Raw genomic sequence first — 22,662 nt, 5'->3', positions numbered from 1 at the left:
TGCACAGGTCACATGCCCATGACGCTGGCCCTGGTGAAGGGGGAAGGGAGCATTCCTGGCAAAAGGCTTCAGACAATGCATAGGTTGAGTGGGTTACATGGGGAAAAAGCTCACAAGGATACTAATGTTTTGAAAGTAAAGCAATTAAAATGGCAATAGGCACTACTATAAATCAACTGCCCAGGAAAAAGACTCTATGCTGGAATTACAGAAAGAGAATAAATGGCAGGATGCTTCACGATGCATTGATGTAGCTAAGACTGTGCATGAAGTGCCACATCATCATGCTGCTTGCGTCCTACAGCAGGGAAGTACCCAAGCCAAGGATAGGCATGACAAGGGGCAGCTTGCACAGGATAATCCACAGAATATGGGTTATTCCTGTGCTCCCCAAACGTGGACATGCCATCAGTATCACTGGAATTGTGTGTAGAAAATAAGATGCGTAGATCCCACTCCAGACCTACTAAATCAAAATTGCAAGGAACGATTCCAAGCATCAGGGCTTTTAATCAACCACAATGATGACAGTAATGTTCACTGACTCTGAAACTTTCTACTTAATGGGTCTGGGTGGTTTTGCTTTCATTGCAGGAGAAGAACTCAAAATGTTTTTAATCTAGTGAAGCATATACAATGACTGGAACAGAAGAACCAAGGGACCTTTTAGTTTCTGTAAGAAATACATCCATTTTTAAAACTTTTTATTATGGAGAATTTTAAACATTTACAAAGATAGAATAGTATAATGAATCCCCATGTATCCATCACCCAGTTTCAACAATTATCAGCTTATGGCCAATCGTATTTTATCTATACCCCTGTTCTTTATCCCTCTAATTTTAATTTTTAAATAATTCCATTTTAACTTATCTGTTGATTTTAAGTTATACTTCTGTGCATTATATTTTAGCAGTTGCTCTAGAGATTACAATATGTATTCTTAACTTTTTTTCTGTTCAGTACAGTAGCCGCTTATATATACATAGGGTCCCTGGTAGCCACACTTGTGTAGTATAACTGCCTCCTTGACTACAGTTGACTGACACTGGGTAAGTACCAATACAAATTGGGATCTTGTGATTAATTTCCTTCTTTGGCTTAAGCCAACCCTGACTGGATTCTGTTTTTCCCACCAAGCATTCTCTGGTTAACACATCAGCCTTCATTATGGAGTTACTGTGAAGATTAAATACACAGGTAAGAACTCAAAGTTCAGTCCCTTCTTCCTTTGTAACGCGACTGCAACCTTTCCTTCTAGCCGTTAACTTTCTACATGAGCCATCTGGCTCTGCCTACTGATCTTCTCACTTTGCTTCCTGAACACCACTGTGGTTCTCCTTCTGTGACTTTATACCTATAGTTTCCTACCTGCCAGTGCTGGCCAGTTGTGCCACGTCTTCCTTCCAAGGTCCAGCTCCAGTCTACCTCCACTTCAAAGCTTCTGAGAAGCTGAGTTCACAAGGAGAGCCCACTCTAGGGGGGAGCGCTTCACGCCTGTACCACTCAGTTAACTTTTGATCATCTTGCCTTGTTTCCTCTGTGTCCTCAATGGTAGTTGAAATGGGGGCCTTAATTTACCAGTGCAGGCTATGCTGCTTATTGTGAAACCACAAGAAATATTAGTAGATTAAACTTAATTCATAATTTTGTGCTAAATCTGGAGCTGCCACATACTTAAATCCAGGATAGACCAATAGAACAGACTACCAAATAATGAGAAAAAAAGTTGTGAAAATGCTGTTGGTTTAAATGTTCATTTAAATCCTCAAAATGCAACCAGTGCTTTATTTTAGAGGCAGGGCAGCTCAGAGACCACCTCTCTCAGGAGACCCTGTTGTAATGTGATATGTTGCTGCTATGCCAATGTTTTGACATCCGAACAGTCTCTCCCAGACTGCCTCTTGCCACTCACTGGCTGTGACTCAGAAATCTTTTATCAGACAATGTCCCTCTATTTGTGGTTTCAGAAGTGGGATCTTTGTGGGCACACATCCTTATGTTTCCTATAGCACCCAACACCCACGCCTTGCCCAATACCCACCTTGGTAGAGGCAGCACTTCAAATAAACACAGCCATCTAACTGGATGTTTGCCAATATCCAACCAATTCGTCTCACGTGGATAAACTCATATTGAGAGTAGGCCTCCCAGTTGATAAGGGTGAAATGCAGTATTGAGGACCATGGTGAAAGCAATACAAGAACTAAGTGGTGCTTTGTAAAGCTTTATACAGGGTGGATTTAGCTGTTGGAGATGTGTTCTTGGCCACGGCGTATATCACCGGGTCACACATACAGCCTTGATGTGGATCCTGCTGAGGAGAGAGCGCATCCTCTAGGTGGGATATGTGGGGAGAGAAGAGTGCGTATTTGATGGCAGTGAACATCAATCACAGAATTCTCCACTGAGGACAAGAACTCTCAAGGCTTAGGACACAATGTGGGAAGGCAGTGGACATAGCTTCTTAGACACTGTACTTAGTTCTTGATAGAACGGCAGTCCAAAGCAATTCTATACACAATTTCACATAAAAACTTCCTTTTTGTAAAATGAATAAACAGCAACAAAGTACATAAAAAGATGTGATCTCTCAGACCTGTGATATCCAGTCCTGTACAGTAGTGACTAACCACAGGTAGCCATTAAACGTAAATAAAATTCTGCTCGTCTCTCTAGTCACATTTCAAGTGTTCCGTAATCACGTATGTCTAGTGGCTACCATATTGGAATAGGGCACATATAGAACATTTCCATCATCACAGTTCTATTAGGCAGCCCTGTCTTAGACCACACATGGCTTGTTTTTACCTTACAAATCTCAGAATAACTGCTGTAAAGCCCTTTTATAACATGCTATATTCAACAAAGAACAGGGACATTTACTCAATTTAATATACTTTTGTAAGATACAGCATCCTTTTATACTTTATTTTTACAACCCCTGGCTCACAGGGAAGGCCAGGGATGAGTCAGCATGCCACTGCATACCTTGGAAAAGGGCCCATTTCTCTGGCTGCAGAGTGGCCAGCGTGGGTTCTGGGTTTTGCCCCACATTGTAGCCAAAGGCCCCGAAGCATCTCAGCCTCTAGGGCTCTGCACGGTCTCCAGCATGGGAAGCTGAGGGAAATGAAGGTGCAAATTTTCTACTTCTTAAAGCAGTTCATCTCCTCTGCCCTCCCAGGGAGCAGGTGGGCCAGACTGAGAACACGCTCCCAAGTTCAGAAGTAATCGCTCAAGAATTGACATTTCTCAAATCACCTTCTCTTCCTCTACAGATCAGTTAGTTACCTTTTTCTTTTTTCACAGCATGAAGGGTGGCAAAGAATACCTCGGAGAGCAACCAGAGCAGGGACACAAACAGCCCTCAGAATAGTTCAAGACCAACATAGACACCTCGTCCCTCAAGCAAAAGCTGCACAGTGAGGCACAAACTATTAAGGACAAGATTGAACCTCTGGAGAAACAGCTTACCTTTACCAAGGCTCCAGTTCCCAACTTTATACTTTCAAACTTTTTTTTTTTTTAAATGAGGTCATCCCTTGGGAGAGATGGAGATACAGATTGCACTTGAGGATCTCTGTTTAAATCTCTGGTGGTTCCTGAGGCACACCTGCTCCCATAGGTGGCTCTAGACCATGGCCACACAGGTTCTAGACAGAGTGCTGGGATTCTAGAATATAGGCTTGTTGAACAACTTACTAAGAAAAACTATTTTCCTTTAAACATGTGATTCCAAAACAGACTGCTGTGGCCTTAATTACCATCCTCACAAATCATGTTTTTGGCCATTAAAAAAAATGGGAAATCACCATCAATATTATAATATAAATAATAGGAAAAATTCAATCAAGCACAAGACAAATTTAAAAATTAGTCTTGGGCTTCCCTGGTGGCGCAGTGGTTGAGAGTCCACCTGCCGATGCAGGGGACACAGGTTCGTGCCCCGGTCCAGGAAGATCCCACATGCCGCGGAGCGGCTGGGCCTGTGAGCCATGGCCGCTGAGCCTGCGCGTCCGGAGCCTGTGCTCCACAACGGGAGAGGCCACAGCAGTGAGAGGCCCGCGTACCACAAAAAAAAACAAATAAATAAAATAAATAAAAATTAGTCTTACAACATTATTCTGTAAACACAAGATTATAAAGTTTAATTTAACCCAAAGGTGAACTTCCATTTACAGATGTTGATTTAGGAAGTTGTTTAAACTTCAACCTTTACAAATTTCAGGACAAGTTCTTCTTCCATAGATAGACAAGTTTTTTTTCATACCACCTACTGACGGGCTGCTAGATTAGAGCCCATTTTCTTCCATTGAGACTGCATATCTGAGGATGGTTTACACTGGGAATGGACTCCTTTATTCCCTTGTCACTTCCAATCTTATGCCTAATCTTCTGAGCCAAGAAGCGCTCTGATGTTGATTGAATTCCTCTAAATCTGTAGCCAGGTCTACCACCAGCTGCTGTGTGCTGAGCTCCAGTCAAAATGACCTAAATCAGCATACCATCAAGGACACCATTTTTTTTCTGAGGCTGGATAGAACAGCTACAAAAGCTTCCCCGGGCATCCATCTCTTTCTGTATAGCTACATTTTAGATTCTTATTTGAAACTTGGGGTTTACAAAAATATAATTTTTCCATTGGGTACTCAATTCAAATGTTTATTGGAAGGGGTGATTGCTTCTGTTTCCTAGCCCACTGCTGTGCTCAGAAGCATCTGGCTGTCACCCTGTGGGACCCCCTCCCAGAAAGCAGTGCAGGGTTAAAAGCATTTCTATCCAGGGTCTCTCTGAAGGAAAATGAGCCTTCTGGTTTATTTTCTGAAAGAGCAATAGCCAAGGCCTCTGCTTAGCTAGGCCAACTGAATAGTCCAAGTACTGCAGTGACCTATCGCAGTCCAAGAAAGCCTGCCGCTGACACAGAGGCACAGAAGGTGTCCTACTTACCTTGTGGTGGATTTAATGCCATATCTTTAATGTGCTGTGCCGATCCTTTGTGGAATATCTTTATTTTCTTCCAGTTTTATTTAGATATAATTGACATATAGCCCTGTATATGTTTAAGGTATACAGCCTAATGATTTGACTTACATACATAATGAGATGATTACACAATACATTTAGTGAACATCCATCCTCTCATATAGATGCAAAATTAAAGAAACAGAAAAAAAGTATTTTTTTCTTGTGATAAGAATTTGTAGGATTTACTCTCTTAACAACTTCATATATAATATACAGCAGTGTTAATTATATTCATCAGGTACGTTACATCCCTAGTACTTATTTACCTTATCTGGAAGTTTATACCTTCTGACTGCCTTCATCCAATTCCTCCTCCCCCCACCTGCTGCCTCTGGTAACCACAAGTCTGATCTCTTTTTCTAAGAGTTTGTTTTGAAGTATAATTGGCCTATAACACCATGATAGTTATTTCCTAGTGTACAACATAGTGATTCAATATTTCTGTACTTTCAAAATGATCACCACAAGTCTAGTTACCATCTGTCACCATACAAAAATACTATGTAATTATTGACTATATTCCCCACACTGTATATTTCATACCTGTGACTCATTTGTCTTATAACTGGAAGTTTATACCTCTTAATTTCCCTCACTTATTTCTCTCCTTCCCCAAACTCCTTCCCCTCTGGCAAACACCTGTTTGTTCTCTGTAACTATGAGTCTGTTTCTGTTTTGTTTGTTCATTTTTTTTCATGTATAGATTTCACATTAAAATAAAATCATATGGTTTTTGTCATTCTCTGTCTAACTTATTTCACTTAGCGTAATACCCTCTAAGTCCATCCATGTTGTCACAATTGGCAAGATTTCATTCTTTTCTGTATGGCTGAGTAACATTCTATTGTGTGTGTGTGAATATATATATATGTATATATATATATATATATATACACACACACCACATCTTCTCTATTCATTCATCTATCGATGGGAACTTAGGTTGCTTCTATATTTTTAGCTATCGTAAGTAATGCTGCAATAAACATAGGGGTGCATATATCTTTTCTAATTAGTGTTTTTGTTTTCTTCAGATAAATACCCAGAAGTGGAGTTGCTAGATCATATGGTAGTTCTATTTCTAATTTTTTGAGGACTTTATATACTGTTTTCCACAGTGGCTACATCAATTTACATTCCCAGCAACAAGGTTTCCCTTTTCTCCACATTCTCCCCAATACTTATTTGTTGTCTTTTTTATAATAGTCATCCTGACAGGTATGAGATGATATCTCATTGTAGTTTTGATTTGCACTTGTCTGATGATTAGTGATGTTGAGCATCTTTTCAGGTGCCTATTGACCATTTGTATGTCTTCTTTGGAAAAATGTCTATTCAGGTCCTCTGCCCATTTTTTAAAATTGTTATTTATTTATTTTTGGCCATGCCATGAAGCTTGTGGGATCTTAGCTCCCCAACCAGGGATCGAACCTGCGCCCCCTGCATTGGAAGCATGGAGTCCTAACCACTGGACCACCATGGAGGTCCCCTCTGCTCATTTTTTAATCAGTTTTTTTTTTTTATGTTGAGTTGCAGGAGTTCTTTGGATATTTTGGATATTAACCCCTTATCAGGTATATTGTTTGCAAATGTCTTCCCACACTCAGTAGGTGTGTCCTTTTCATTTTGTTCATAGTTTCTCTCCCTGTGCAAAAGTGTTTTAGTTTGATGTAGTCCCATTTGTTTATTCTGTTTCCCTTGCCTGAGCAAAAAAAAAAAAAAATGTCAAAGAGCATACTGCCTATGTTTTCTTCTAGAAGTTTTATGGTTTCAGGCCTTACATTTAAATCTTTAATCCATTTTGAATTTATTTTTCTACATGGTGTGAGAGAGTTGTCCAGGTTGATTCTTTTGCATGTAGGTCTCCAATTTTCGCAACACTATTGATTTAAAATGCTATATTTTCCCCATTGTATATTCATGCCTCCTTTGTTGTAGATTAATTATGACAATATAAGTGTGGCATTTCTGGGCTCTTTTCTGTTCCATTGGTCTATGTGTCTGTTTTTGTGCCAGTACCATACTATTTTGATGACTGTAGCTTTGCAGTATAGTTTGAAATCACGGAGTGCGATATTTCCAACTTTGTTCTTCTTTCTCATGATTGTTTTAGCTACCCAGTGTCTTTTGTGTTTCCATACAAATTTTAGAATTATTTGTTTTACTGCTGTGAAAAATGCCATTCGTATTTTGATAGGGATTGCAATGAATCTGTAGATTGCCGTGAGCTGTATAGTTGTTTTAACAGTATTCTTCCAATCCATAAGCATGGTATATCTTTGTGCACCCTCCCCTCCATCCCCAAATCCCTCAGTAAGTTATTTTTTAAATAGAAAGAAAAAACCTTAAGACTCCAAAGAAACCAAAACCCAGGCATCTTTAAAGTGTTTGCCTTTCTTTACCAGCAGTTTTGTAATTTCAACCCAGATTAAGAAATAGACACAAGAATATGTATGGTGGTGACCAGCACAATTAGCAACAGCATCTCACAAGTGTGAAGTATCATTCACTTTAATGCTTCTCAAAAGTCTTTTAGAGAAATTTAACTCCTTGAATTAAAAACACTAATAGAGGCAGCCAGAATGAGTGGCGACAAGGAGAGAGGAAGTGAGCAATAGAAAAAAATCCTTCAGATTCACTAAAAACTACTAAACTAATTCCCAAAAAAAGAGACCCACTTTACCTAGCTGTAACCTAGAAATTAGTTGACCTAGCTTGCTCCCTCTGATAATTTTTAATCCCTAAAATAAAATTAACATTAGATTTATTCAGTCACTTCCTTCCAAATGTGACCTTTTATTCTAAAGCAGTAACTCTCAGCAGAACACCAGGGGCCCCCGGAAGGGCATCAAAGTATTTGTTCACTAAATGGTGAAAAAAAAATGCGTCTTCCTTCTGTTTGCCCATCACAATCCCCAGTAATACATATATTCCATGTTCATATTCAGTGCCGAGGCTCTCACAAACCACTAAACCACATGCAGAATATTATACGTTATTTAGAACCATAAGGAAATAAACATTGATACCCTGTGCACCCTTTTCAATAAAGTGATTAAATAAACTCAATTGTCTGGAATATACAGACCTAACTCTTGTAGGTTCCAGATTCTCTTGGGGGCTCACATGCATCACGTATTATTTGACAAATGCCCGCTTGAAAGAGCTCCCTGTCTCCCCGATAGTGGAGATGCAGAAGTTGGGGTGGGGGGGAAGTCACAGAAGCCTGTGGGGTGAATATATTATCTTCAGCTCTTTAGACTACAGGACAGCATCCTGTCTCTAAATCCCATCTGCCCAGATTCAGGAATGCACAGTCACAGAGGTTTTGAAAGTGAGGCACAGGGGACTTCCCTGGTGGCACGGTGGTTAAGAATCTGCCTGCCAATGCAGGGCACACAGGTTCGAACCCTGGTCCGGGAAGATCCCACATGCCACGGAGCAACTAAGCCTGTGCGCCACAACTACTGAGCCTGCGTCCTAGAGCCCACGAGCCACAACTACTGAGCCTGAGTGCCACAACTACTGAAGTCCGCATGCCTAGGGCCCATGCTCCACAACAAGAGAGGCCACCACAATGAGAAGCCCGCGCACCGCAACGAATAGCAGCCCCCACTCGCTGCAACTAGAGAAAGCCTGCGCGCAGCAATGAAGACCCAATGCAGCCAAAAAATTAATTCATTATTTTTTTAAAAGGCACAGATAGGATTGGTGACCTGATGATCTTTTGGCACCGCCCCCATTGAATACCTGCTGCAATTGTTGACCCTTCCCTATTTTCAGAGGCAGAGTTTCTTCACAGGGAGCCACGTGACCCTGGGCTGAGGGTCCCTGTGGAGGGCTTGGCCACCACCTGGGCATCAGGCCCCTCAGCGTGGCTCTGCGGTTGCTGAGAGCTCCTCACAGCGCCTTCCCCTCTGGACACCTGAGCTGCTGATGACCTGCACTTGAGTGCCAAGGACAACACTTCTGAAGTTCTCTGCAGGCGAAGCTTTAAATTTTCATTTTGTTTTGGTGACTTAGTAAATCTTTTTGAGAAAATGAAGTTTTACATAACAAGCAAGTGAATGAGTTGCAGAATAGTTCAGATTTTTAAAACAAAGCACACGGGTAAGGCGATACACGTGAGGTTATTGCTAACTTGTACTGCCACAAAGATTGATGCCTAATTAATCTGGAGTTACAAAGAGCACATGTCAGTGTCTCTCACTCAATTAACAACAACAAAAAAAGGAAACCCAAAGGGCCTGGAGGCCATTCCGAGCCAGGGTCCTTCTGATGAACCCTAGAAAAGGTTTTGCTGATTCAGAAGGGGGCAAGCCTATGGAGCTGTTTAAAGTCCTGCACCAGGAGAATGAAAATTTCCATTATGGCATTAAACTCTATTTATTTAGTATTTGAAACATGGTGTACATTTCTGAATTTGTATAAACATTTAGTACATCTAAAATCCACAACTGGTAAACAGTCTGTGCTTTCTTTTGTGTACAATTTTGGAGTTTACATCTGGATATTTTGGTGTTATGGAGAGACCCAGTCTGTGAACCTAATCAAACTGCCTCATGACCATAGTAACTGTGACAGAAGTGATTTGCTCCATAAAAGGGCTGTTCCTTGCACAGAAAAGGTGTCACGCTTTGGAACTACTAAGCCAGGTGTCAAGGAAACAAGAGAAACACAGCTGACATGAAGAAAGTCTGTGAAGGGGACTCCAAGATCCATGTCAGTGCACAGCGGGTTACGCAAGTCACTCGGTGACACCTAGGCATGGGCACCCCTTTCAGAACCTTTGGGTGTCAGAGTCTCCTCACCTCCCGCCGGAGGGGTTCCTTCCAGCAGGAGCTTGCACTCTGCATGGGCACACACCTTAGGGCACCAGGGGGTCACAGCTGCAGCTCTGAGGTGCCCACCAGGCCCAGGGCCCTGGCTTCTTCCGGAGTCAGGCCACTCTTCAGGGTCCTCCGCACTGCAGCCGCGCCGGCAGACCAGAGGCGAAGGGACGAGAAGAGAAGGCGGTGTTAGCAACCAGGCACGTGGCAGTCAGGCCACAGGCCTCCTTCCCCCGAGGACTCCCAGAGGAGTCACAGCGCTCACGGACACTTGGCCCCGTCCTACTCCTGCTGAAGTGCCCTGGCTGGCTGGCCACCAGGGCAGGGACAATCTAGGGGCTGCCAGGGACTGACCTGAAGATGACACAGGCACTGACCTGGAAAGTCAGGTAGATAGGGGACCTTGTAAGGAGGGAGGAGAGGCCCACCCTCATGAGGTGTCTGAGAAACGGTGCAAGCTACAAAATGCAGGTGGCATGTTGAGAGCTCAGCCTTTCCCAGCATAAGGAGCGGATCAGAGCTGGAAAAGGAATTACTGAGCATAGGAAAATGCAAATTCCAGTGATGCAAATTAGGTAAAATAATCCCGCAAATCTGCAGGGACATACCTCTGTAGAGGCCCCACAGCAAGGCATTAACGGAACCCGGCGCAAGGGGTAGCTGTCAGGATGAGTTCTCCACGAGCATCAGGGTCTTAGTCTTAACTCATCAAAGGGCCTCTACAGAGAATAACCAGTGACTCCTTGTAGACTGGATGCCAAGGAGCAAACTGCCAAACTTCTGAGTGGATTTGGTGGATGTTCTCTGCGAAACACACAGGCTCAAGAAGGACCAATGACCTCCCCGCTCTGAGGTTTACAACTGGCAGCTGGAGGCACACTCATATTTAACTGACTTAGAATTGGCTTATGTTTAGCCTGACATTATGGGTTTTCCATTGTTTAGTGTTGATCAATTTCGATGTCAAAGTAAAGGCTGAATAAGGCTGCATGATGAGGCAGCTGCCCCTTCCAAGACTGGTCCTTTCATTTGAAAGGTTCCTAATTACATTTTCCTTAGTTGATAAATTGTATTTGGCCTACCCTGTATGGAAGTCATACAGAGTTCTGGGTATTCTATTTTCAGAAGAGATGTGTTACAGATCTACCATCTACAGTACATCCTCAGTCAGCTGGAGTCCCTGAGATCCTCAGGGAAGGCCCTTGATTAGAACGTGGAGAAAGTAAAGCTCACCCTTAGTGTTTTCCCACCTTCCTTGCCAGACCTAATTCCCCATGCCCCCTCTATGACAAGGGGTCCTGTGCCCTCTGAGGCCTCCCCAGAGGTGAGGGTCCCACCTCGTGTGTCTGCAGCAACACCCAAATCCATGCCTCCCCTGGGCAAAAGCCCACTTAGCCCATGGGCAAAGAATCTGAAAGAGCTAGGTCTCTGGTAGAACAAACAGAGGCTAATATCTACTAATAAATGCTTTCTTCTTTCCCAGGAATCAGCACTCTGAACAGGGGCCAACACCCAATCCATCAGTCCGTCAGTCAACAAATACTACATGGAGAGCCTATTGTGTGCTCAGCACTGTGACTCAAAGAATGGACACACTTAGTGAAGATTCACAGACATTAAGCATGGGTTTATAGACGCACAAAGCTCTGTGGTGAGGGGTACCCTCAGATCATGCCACCGCATGCTGCTGTATTTTCAAGCCCAGCTCAGGGCCCTAGAGCCACCCGTCCGCAGCTGCTCCTACACTGGCTAACCCTCCTGCAACCCCGGACCCCTTGGGCTCCAGACTGAGTATTTAACTCATCCAGACAAAATGTTTGGCTCCAGAGCCTTGGCTGGAGGCAGATTGCATTTAACTGAGTAATGGAATTCGTTCTATGGGGCAGCAATAAAAACACTAGTTTGTAATACCCTTTATGTTCTTTAAACACTCCTTCAAGTGTTTGTTAAAGAAAGAAAATAATTTTAATGGCAGAAAACAAGATGAAATATTTCTCATCCTTGACAAGGACTGGTGAGACCTCTTATCCAAGATGCAAAATTCTGCCTGAATAAGTCCATGTTGCACTAGGAGGGCATCTTACGTTTCCTTAGCAGCAGGAGGTGGCATGGGCTGGGAACCACAGCTTTGTGCCTTCAGGTATACACACGTGGCCAAATGACCACAGAAGACTCCACGAACTGGTGGCGTTGACAGACGCCTCTTACAGTTCTGTTCACATGTTTGCTTTAGCCCTAGAACTATAGGGTTCAGTTCACATAAATACTTGAGTAAGGACCCTGGCACCTTACGGAACAGGCAATAATCGCTAATAGATATGGGCATCGGGCCAGCCCATCTGGGACCAGCTCAGAGAACAGAACAAAGCTTAATGGTGCTGCACCAGCCTTGCTGTCCTCAGCCTCATGGTCTACTCGCAGCTTTGATGCACGAGACCCCTGAGGACCCTCCTGCGCCCTCCAGCCTGGGCTTTTCTCTGCTGTGGGGAAAAGCCAGTATAAGTGAAGGTCCCTTCACTTGCCAGATGTGTCCCTGAAAGGCAGGTATTCATAGAAAACCCGGCCCCATTTATGGAGTCCTACTTTCTGTGGGCCTTCATGACAATTCAGATAAATTCTCCCAGAAATACATTAATCCTGAAAAGGACCTTAAGAATTTGAACCCTTCCTTTGTTAAAGACTCTTGAAAGAAGGTGTGAAATGAAGGTCATCAGTTGAAATCAGCTTTGTACCCTGATTCAAGTCCTGCCTGGAAAGGGCCTGTTGCGGTGTCTGTCTGTCCATCTACCTGCTCGTCAGTTAACTCATTCATTCAACAGGTATTACGTGAGCCTCCACCTTGAGCCAAGTGTCCCACCAAGGAGGCCGGGAGCTGACAGGAACACAGAGTGAGGGGAAGGGCGCAGGGCAGCAGACCCTGTCCGCACAGGAGTTGGCCCTCAGGCAGAAAGTTTCCAGAAAGCAGCAAAGGGCTGAGGACATATGAGAATGAGAGGACCAGCACGCAGGAGCTGGCAGGATATGGAACTTGCACAACAGAAACAAGCCTTCCATCAAATAGGGAATTCTCAACTAGCACCGTCTCAAATGCGGGCAGGTGGTGGGGGCGGGGGGAGGGGTGCAGGGGGGAGGGCTGGCTGACATCTGCTAAGATAACATCCCTCCGGGCCCCTCTCCACTGCTCCCCTTTCCTGCTTCCCACTTGAATGCCCCGGCTGCAGCAGAGCTGCTCGCCAGCCTGTCACATGTGACAGCCTCCCCTCCCCGCAGCTGCTTAACAGAGAACAGGCCCTGGAAATGTTTATCCCTGTCTGCCTCACACTCCTTCCATAGATGGCATGGGTCACTTTGCTGGCAGCCACTCGATGCCCCAGGGGCTTGGGACAGCTCTCACAATGTCAGCAGCGGGGTCTGACACAGAGGTGCCTCTGCTGTCAACATGCAGCACAGGGGCGTCTGGGGCTCATGGAAAAATCATAAGTTCGTTTTCTCTTACTTTCCCCCCTCCCTTGAATTGAAAAAAAAATGTTTTGATCCTACAAAGTGCTCCCAGGCAACTCTTTGCTGATGTGAATCTGAGAATAACGGCAGTGGTGGCTGCCATTTCCTGAGTGCTACCATGGATCATTTCACCCCATATTTGTGGAAACCCTATGAGATGGGGACTGTGATCAGCTCCCCAGGGAACGAGCAGCAGCGGCATAGAGAGATCGAGTCTCTGGCCCCTATGTACACAGTAAGGGGAAGAGAAGGATTTGGGCCAGGACGTTTGAATCAGAGCCCACCCTGGAAACAACTGTGCCCTGACGCGCCTGGCAGCACATGTTCTGACAGTCTTTCATGTTGATGGCAAATGGACCGAGTTTTACTTCCATGTGACAGAAACCCACATGTGTGCTCTTTCACCTTTGGACCACTGACAGGTTTTTTTTTTTTTTCATTTTTTGCACGTAATGTCAAGCAATTTGGAAATAAGTTGTGTGTGTGTGTTTTGTTTTGTTTTTTTTGCAATCCCGAAGATCCTAAAAATTGTTCTATCGAGTATACTAAGAGCGCCGTGTCTAGGATGACAGGGGCTCATATCAGAACTTGAAGATATCTTACATGTTTGTTTCTTGGGATTGGGAGGTAACTGGCCCCGCTGGTATTCAAATGCTGCTTGTCCATGTGTGCAGCCCTTGCTCCTAGAGGGACCTGTTTGCGACTGGAGAAAAATGGCAGGCCCAGTCCTGCCTCTTCGGACTTAAACACTGGGAATCATTTTAAGGTGTATCATTCTTAGTGATTCGATGTTAGATATTCTGTGGGATTTTCATGGGTTTGGGTTTTTTTGGTCAACGTCAATTATTTAACCATTTGGGTTATTTTTCTTACTTCCACCCTCCATCATAAAATCCCATCCATTAAAAGAAGAGGTTTCCCAAGTTGACAGCATTCTACAAAATAACTAACTGACTGGTACTTTTCAAAAGTGTCAAGGTCATGAAATGTCCTCCACAGATCAGAGGAGACTAAGGAGACATGACGACAATGCAACGTGGGACCCTGGGTGGGATCATGGAACAGAAAGAGGGCATTAGGGGGAAAATGCTGAAATCTGAGTCAAGCCTGCAGCTGAGTTAATTTTTTGATGCATTGTCCTACAGTGCGCAGGCCGTTAACATGACGGGAAGCTGGGTGAAAGATATAAGGCAACTCTCTGTGCTATTTTTGTGACGTTTTTGTTAAGTCTAAAATTCTTTCAAAATCAAAAGCTAAAAAAATAAAACGTGGAATAACAATGACAAGAAGCCACGGTTCCCAGACCTGGTTGATTTAAACTCAACTTCTTAGACTCAGCCTGGGCACAAAGAATCAAGATCTCTGGGAGAGGCCCCGACAGTGCATTCTAACCTCCCCAGGAGATTCAGATCCCTGACTTAGAACACTGCCATCTGAGTGAGATGCGGGGAAAGGGGGCCCCGCATGAAGGCATGGCCTTTGTGGTGATAGGGCTGAAGTCTCCGAATTCTGCTTAACCTGAAACTGAGTTCACTCATGCTGAGATGGCTCTCAGCAATACTTATGGTATCGGGCGCTTTCTACAGCCACTGGTCTGGCCACTGGTCTTGGCTGCGCAGTGCCCCTACCCCACTTCCCCCCTACATCTGTGGCTATGTTCACATCCAGTGCTCCTCAATAATCTCTTTGGTTCCTAGGTAAGCACTGAACAGAAAGCAATCAGTTGGAATGCAAAAGCAGACTTCTTCTTATGGGTCACGGTGTTGGGGAGGACGGGAGAGGATGGGACCTGGCCTGGGCGGAAAGAAACAAAACCGTTCGCTCCATGGCTTTCTGAGCTCAGAGTTCTCAGCGTTATTGCAAGTCCTGGGCGGGACAGAACTGCCTTCCCCCCTTCCAGATGAAGTCTAGCTCTTTAGCGCTTACTGGGATGTCACAACAATACTAGACACGTACAATGCTAACAATCCAGGCTTCCGTGCACAGGGGCAAGCCACTGCACCAGTGTCCTGGGGGTAAAAAGAGAGGGGAAGGTGGGTCTGGTCTACAAATTACGGCAGGCCAAGTGAGGTGGACAGTGGTCGATGAGGAGCCAGGTGGGTGATGGTAGCAAAGTGATATGGGGGCAGGTGTGGTTTCTGTGCACAGGCTCGTGGGTGACTTTCCTGGCAGCTCCTAAACGCCTGCAGGCAGCTTCACATTCCTACCATGTTTGGGACCCTTGGACAGCAGTGTGAAGGGAAGGAGGGTGCTGAGAACCCGTCCTAGGTGCCCCGCTTAACCCTCACAACCATCCCGGGAGGCTGGCACGACCGCCCTCATTGTATCGAAGACAACTGAGGCTCAGTGAGGCCAAGCCATTTATACGGGAACAGTCTCCTCGGCTGTATGACTGTGCAAATTCCCAAGCATGGAACTGGATTCCATCTGAACTTGGCAGCAAAGGCAATGAACTTCTGTAACCCCTTGCCAGTAAGGTGCTTGGCACTTTCCAAAGCACCTTTCCTAGAACCCTGTACTTTGCCCTGATGCAGGAAAGACAAATTCTCAGATTCCTCTTGAACTTCCACTCTGGGGCAAAAGGGTACCTGGCATACAGACAGACACGGTGGAGGACGGCACACAGCCAGCCTCCTTTTTCAAAGTGCTAGTTCCCAATTTGGAAGGGAGATTTGTCCAAAAATACAACAACCAGAGAGACATTCAGGGCAGTGAGACCCTCCCAAGCTCTTCCGGCACCACTTGTCTAACCCCAAGGCTTCTACCTAAGCTTCTTTCCACCTCAGAGTCCTGGCTACCAGCCTGACCCTGCTCTAGAGCAGGGGGCTGCTTCCACCCGCTTGGGCTTGGGTACGAGCCCCGTACACCCCTGTTTAGGGCCTGTCTCCAGGAGACTTGCAGTCTGTTCTGATAGCCCCTGCTCGGATTCGGGCCTCACTTCTCTCCCCCGTCCACAGAGTCTAATTATGCCTCCCAGCCCACCGCCGTCAAACCCCTTCACAGTCCCTTTCCTGTGTCCATCCAGCCCCGCCTCCAAGACCTTCCCAGTGCGGAGCCGGGCGGCAGATGCCTTCCTTACTTCCCCATCTTCCTTTTCTAGTGACAAGGGCTTGACACCCGCCGTAGGTTTAAAGTCAGCCCCAGGGAATCCTAGAGCAGCTGTCAGCTCCACCCCCTCTGGTCACCGTACTCCCGGAGCCTGGCGTGGGCACTGATGGGGGTGGCACTTCTCCCCAGAGGCACAGACCCTTACGCTGGCTCTCTAAAATGCAGTGACTCTCCACCTGGGTTTAGGGAAAAGATTTGGATTCTCTCTTGGACTTACTCTATCTTCCTGTCATGTGTCCTGTACACATGGGTGGCTGCCCTTAGCTGTCTTTAGAGGAGGAATCAGTCCAGCTTTAATGAGCTCGAAGAATAATTAGGTGCTGAGTAAATAGTTATGATGTTGACAAGACAAAACCTTGATTGAGAAACTTTGGTCCTTTCCACTAACATCTTATTTTACTGTATTCTAAGAGCATCCGTTTTAAAGTCTCTGGCCCATTCCATTGTCCCTATAAAAGAATATAAAATTGTTAAGTAGGGAAGAACCATGTAAATAACATGCAGGGAAATTTTTCTTAATGGGATTAGTGGGAAAATTCCTGAACATTTTCAAATACCACTTTGGAAAATTAGAGACAACTAAACTAAGCTGAGTGCTGATCAGTTCCAGGGCTCAATCTAATATTTTGGGAGGCATAGCTCCCATTTCCCCTAAAACAGATTCAATATTCTATTTCAGATTCGTTCATTCTCCTTCTCCACGGAATCCTACTTAACAGATAGCATGGCAACACCCCTCAATATTCTGTAAAATAAGGTTTTAGTTATATCGAATCAACGTGAATCTGTCACATGCCCTTCAAGAGGAATGCGGAAGGCTCATAAGAGACGGGGTGGGATGAGAGCATGACGTCAAGTCAGAGTTCAGTGTTCCTTTCCTAGCAGCCCCGAGACTCAGACTTCTGGCCCTTCCCATTGAGAAACTGGTCTTGTAGGGGTGACCAACCTTATGTTCCTAAGACACTGTTAGATTATTTGTAGGTCACATCGAAGTGACTGCATTTTTAAAGAAATATAGCCCTGAACCCAAAACTGCACGGTCACATCACAGGTGGGGCCCAGACTCCCCTTGAAGAGAAACTCAACAGGAGAGGGGGCACTCAGCCTCGCTCAGCAGGGAAGAGGAAAAGGCCAACTATGAGTCCCGAATCCCTGCTCTGCTCTGTGATAGTCCAGGGTAATGGCTACATGCAGACAGCCAGCTGGGCAGAGACCCTCTTCCGAAGTTGGGTCCCACAGAAAAGAACACAAGGGGTCCTTTTCTTCCCCAGGCCCCAGGCCCGTCCTGCAGAATCACAGTGGGAAGGAGATCTCAGATGCCCGTCAGCTTCAGGGTTTTCTAGGGAAGACCAACATCCGGGAGGCCTAAGAGAACAAGTAGCCCCAGGACAAAGGACTTGCCCCAGTATGATGAAAAGAGAAACCAAAATAAGGAGAAAACAAAGAGCCTGGAGAATGCTCTCCTCGGCCATCTCCACCAGCCGATTTGAGAGCCGTGGCTAGAATCTGGGGAAGCACATGAGCTGCATTGTGTTGACATTTCACAGGCTAGAAATCAACTGGACAGTTCGGAACATTTTACTTAATGAGACCCCAATGGCACCAGCTGGGAAAACAACACAAGGGGCAGAGCCTGGGAACCTGCAAATCCATTATGGTGCCCTCGGTGAGCTCCAGCTGGCTGCATATGTCAGGCTTTAAGCAGGACATTTGGTGGATGTAGGCCTAGCCACCAGCACCAAACATGAAAGCAGATGTTTAAGTATGTCAGAGGATTCTTGAGGGGCTTGCAGGTCATAAATCTCTAGGTTATGAGCTGGATTCTGTTTGGTTTCCTACAATAGCCAGACTATTATTGTCTTTAGCCAAATGAGGTATAGCCCAAATATGCTGGTTATTCATTTATCCACTTGCCACATGGCCACCATTACACAATCAAATCAAACGCAGCATCGTTTCAGGGTGAGGCCCCAGCCCGACACTTCACATCGATTTTGCAAATTGGTTTTTTCTCATTCCTTTAACTTCTTAGGAAAAGCTAGAGTTTACTTCCCTTTATAACAGAAATCAAAGTAACTTCCCCCATCTTAAATTTCTGTGGATGGTGCCATTACTAATTAATGAAACCTGCTACAGATAAACATTTACATACATGCAGTGCTGTATTTGTTGTAGTAACTGCATCACAGGACAAAATGTGTTGGGCTAAATAAAAAGAATATAGGGCTGTTTTGCATAAGATTGGAATGGAAACGATACCACAGGAAATTATTTTATGTCAACCACAAAAACAGGCAAAATATCTCTCTGGCCAGATTGAAGACGAAAACTAATTATGACTGTGTTATTGTTCCCAGTGACATTATGTGTCTCTCTAAGAATCTGGTTCTCTCTAGACCAGAGGGCAGGGCCAACACTCTTTGCCAACACAGACGTGTAACCTATAGGAGGAGAACATACCCTGAGCCAGGCCCCTCTCAGGCAATCAATCTCCTTTTCTGAGGTCCCTGACCCAACCCCGCCCACCTTCTGGAGGGCACTCCCTCACCTGGCATCCTTTCTCAACTCCTCTCCTGTCGTCTGATTCCCCACATGCTTTTCCCAGCTCCTCCCAGTGGAGACTCTTGCTCTAAGATTGCCCACTGCAGGAAGCCCAGGAGTTAACTGGTGCAAAATTTCTGCCACTTGGTTACTGGTTTATTGAGGTAAATAAGAGGAGGGCAATAAAGGGCAAATACTGAAGATAATCTACTTAAGACACCTGAAAAAGCCTCTCATAAGTTTCATTCAAAAAACTATTTAAGAAAGAGATATCTGTTCATGAAAAAGAGCAAGAGAAAAACAGGCAAATGGTATGGACAAGCCATACCCAAAAGAAGAGATGAAAATCACAAGAGGCTCGACCTTCCTAGAACACTAGCAGGGAAAAGTAAGTTAAAACCATAAGGAATACTATTTCGCATGCTTCAGACAGGCAAAAAGACAAGTGCTTTGCTGGCCTGGCCTGGAACATGCAGTGTGGAGAGAGTGTGGGTCAGCCTCACCCCTTTGGAGATGAGTTTGCCCCCCAAGATGTGCACACCTGGGGACCCTGCAATTCCAGCCCTGGCCTCATACCCCATTGACCCCCTCCACATTATCGTGCATGGGGTCCCCCAGGGATCTTGTTAAATGCAGATTCTGAATCAGTTGCCCTGGAGAGGTCCCCATGAATATGCATTTCTAACCAGCCTCCAAGAGGTGCCCATACTGTCTGAGGAAAAACTTTAAATAGCAAGTCCCTAGCCAAGTTCTTACATGGGAGCACCAAGAGAATGGCAAAGAACTCACAGCAGCACCAGGAAATAGTGAAATGTTGGAAAAAATAAATGTAAAGGTCTTAGATATTGACGTTGGAGCCCACAAACATATTCCTGAAGATGTAAACAGCCAGTGCCCCTGAATGATAGTTTTCCATTTAAAAAAACAGAGGGAATGTGGCAGGGGGCACACAGAGTGGAATAAGAGTCCTTCTCCTAAGGCCACTAATCACCCAAGGGGCCTGGGCAGGGCCCAACCGCAGAGGTTCTCAGGTGGTCAGCCTGGGTACAGCCCAGACACCTGGAATTTTTAAAGCTCTGCAGAAAGTTCTAATGTGCAGCCATGGTTGAGAGCCACAGTTCAAGAAGTTACTCAAAGTGTATACCCGCAGGATGGACCTCATCTAGGAGTGTGGTGAAAGCAGACTCTCAGCCACCCATCTCACTGAATTGGAATCACATCCCCCGGCCCCCAAGTTCTGTGGTTTGAGAAGCTCTGCTTCTCCCTGGTGGAGGTGTCAAGTGATACTTTCTTTTCCGGGGAACAATTCCTGTCAGAATCTAAAGCCAATGATATGAAAGGAGCAGGGTCCGAGAGTCTGCAGCAATTTGGTTTAGTGTTCTTTACCCTGGAAACAAGCATTTCAACGGGTCAAACAGAACCAAGGGGTCCAAAATATGCAGCCCCAAACGCAGTCACCTCTTGTACGAATCTCAAAGCTGGCAGCGCCTGGGGGGCTCTGAGTTTGAGTTCTTACTGAACTCCTGCCTCCTGATGGCCACTCTCCCTCCCTTCACTTTTGGGAGCCAGGAAATGAGGAGGCAGCCAGACTTCCTTCTTATAAAACATCATAAATCCCTGTCCTAGGGATTGACCTTGAGTGACCAGCACGAGGCCAGAGCTTGGGGGCTGAGCTCTCTTCTGAAACACACTAGGGCCACGGCCATGAAGGCAGATGCCAAAGGTTCAGATAACCTTCTCTACAGTGAGCCATCCCTGTGAGAGTCAGCACGGTGCCCACAGAGGCAACTCCACACCTGTCATTCGGCGGATAGGGGCGGGTAACAGGTTGAGACTACAGGGGCAAATAAGTCACTTTGATTTAGTTGAATCCTCTGTTTGGTAGGAAAAAAAAACAACTAGTCAACCTAGGCTAACATGAACTATTTTAAGCATCCTAAGGACCAAAAATTGCTTGCCACTCCTGGTTTCACCTTCAGCATGTTCATGGGCAGCAGTGAACCCCTGGGGGAATAGTCTCCAGGCCAGAAAGTAGCTCCTGATGCTGGGTGAGGGGCAATAATATAGCCTCAGCAAAGCATCCAGGACCGTACTTGGCAATGGGTCCCACTGTGCCCACCCCTGCACACCAGAGTCATCTAAGGGCCTTTCACACCTTCCTGGGGACAAAGTGTGAACTGGGAGAGGCCTGACCAGAAATAGCAAATACACTGGACAGGTGGCTGCAGCACCCCTCCTCCCCAGTGGCCAGTGCTGACTGTCCAGCACGAGATCTTTTGTCGATGGGCACAGGTGGGCCCTCCAGGCACCACTGACAATTCACCGGAGCCCACCTCTGAGTCCCTGGCCTTCCTGGGTCATACAGAACTGGAGGGCTTGTACCTGCAGGCAGAGTCCCACATCCTAACTCCAAGGCACTTACGAGACTTCCGGTTGGCCCGGGAGCGCTTCCTCTCCCGCGGCACCACTCGCTGACTGGGCACTTGGGTGGCTGACTTGACGATGCGGTCCATGATCTCATCAGCAGCATCATCCGTGACATTAGGCGAGTCATCCATTCCCACAGTCCACGAACTAGTGGATCCTGAAGAATTAAACAACCAGAGAGCACGAGGTGCTCAGAGAGAAGGAAAACACAGCACTGCTCCTGCAGCAGCAAAGCTCGTCAGCAACAGAGCACAGCAGAGGCCAGAGCCGGGGTTGAGCCTCCTGATGGATCTAAGGGTGTTCCCCCGTCCCCACTGCAGGGGCACCGCAGTGACCTGTGACCATCACCCTCCAGATTCTGACCTCCCATGAATCCATACCTGGGGCCCTTATGTCATACTACCCTGTCACACAGCTGTGTTGTCATGTCTCACTGTCCTGGATGTGCCTCCACCTGCCAGGTCCTGTGGTTGTGGAAGGGCAGACTTCCCACACTGTGTGCTGCTACGTACATCACAGATACCCAGTAGAATGCTTCCAGAAATGTCCAGAGACATTTGTTAAGTCAGCTCCCCATCTGTGGTTGTGTGTGCCTAGCGAATGTCAATTAGCCCTAACTTCTCATTCAGTTAAATAAAAATCAATGGATTTTGTAACATATAGCTTACCTTTGGATTAACTAGCCTTTAAAAATCATAACAGGATTGCCCTCTTCTACCAGGAAAAGGGAGTTAACGCAACATTTTCTTTGGTACATTCATCTGCTCCCTGACCAGAAAAAATATGTTTATAAATAGCTGTATGTTAAGACAGTCCAAGTCTGGTATAAAAGCATCTGCCCCTAGACCAGCAAGAAGAAAATACCACAAAAACATGGGTTCCCAAGTCATATTAAACACTCAGAAATGAATGCTATTTTAATTCATCAAAAACTGTGCCTTTGTGACTGATCAACTTCCTTGTGAAATCTCTTCTCTAAGATGGGAAATATGCTTCTGTAAGAAAAAAAGATGTACAGTGTGCTCAAAATTGTGAATTTTCTCTACCTACACTTCTCTTTGTAATAGACATGCAACTTTAAAATCCTTCAGGTGAGTGTTCTCAGACTTTTATGTTTATGGAACACAGGTACCCTGAACTTGTCCAAGGTCCAGCTAAAGCTGAAGAACAGTCAGCTCTTCTCAAACCACAGGTGAAAAAAATGTTAGTAAATATATATCTTAAATTTTGA

At 45.5% G+C, this 22,662-nt stretch overlaps 1 protein-coding gene across 7 annotated transcripts in view; it reads right to left on the bottom strand.

Moving 5' to 3' along the window:
- Nucleotides 1-9,380: 9,380 nt before the first annotated feature.
- FHOD3 (formin homology 2 domain containing 3) overlaps nt 9,381-22,662 on the bottom strand; it is a 497,371-nt gene continuing 484,089 nt past the window's right edge. For 5 of the 7 annotated variants that reach the window (XM_081253453.1, XM_081253447.1, XM_081253448.1 and 2 more), the window contains 2 exons: nt 21,427-21,588; nt 9,381-9,991 (listed from right to left, as the gene is read on the bottom strand). In XM_081253453.1, the coding sequence (XP_081109579.1) occupies nt 9,909-9,991; nt 21,427-21,588 (245 nt within the window). In that variant the 3' untranslated portion in view covers nt 9,381-9,908. The remainder of the gene's footprint in view (nt 9,992-21,426; nt 21,589-22,662) is intronic. The other 2 variants (XM_081253451.1, XM_081253452.1) reach the window with 1 other exon arrangement.

This window comes from Mesoplodon bidens (assembly GCF_964165515.1).
Source record: "Mesoplodon bidens genome assembly, chromosome: 13".
NCBI classification, from domain to species: Eukaryota; Metazoa; Chordata; class Mammalia; order Artiodactyla; family Ziphiidae; genus Mesoplodon; species Mesoplodon bidens.
Note: the sequence above shows the minus strand (reverse complement) of the source record. Positions and strands in the feature narration are given on the sequence as shown.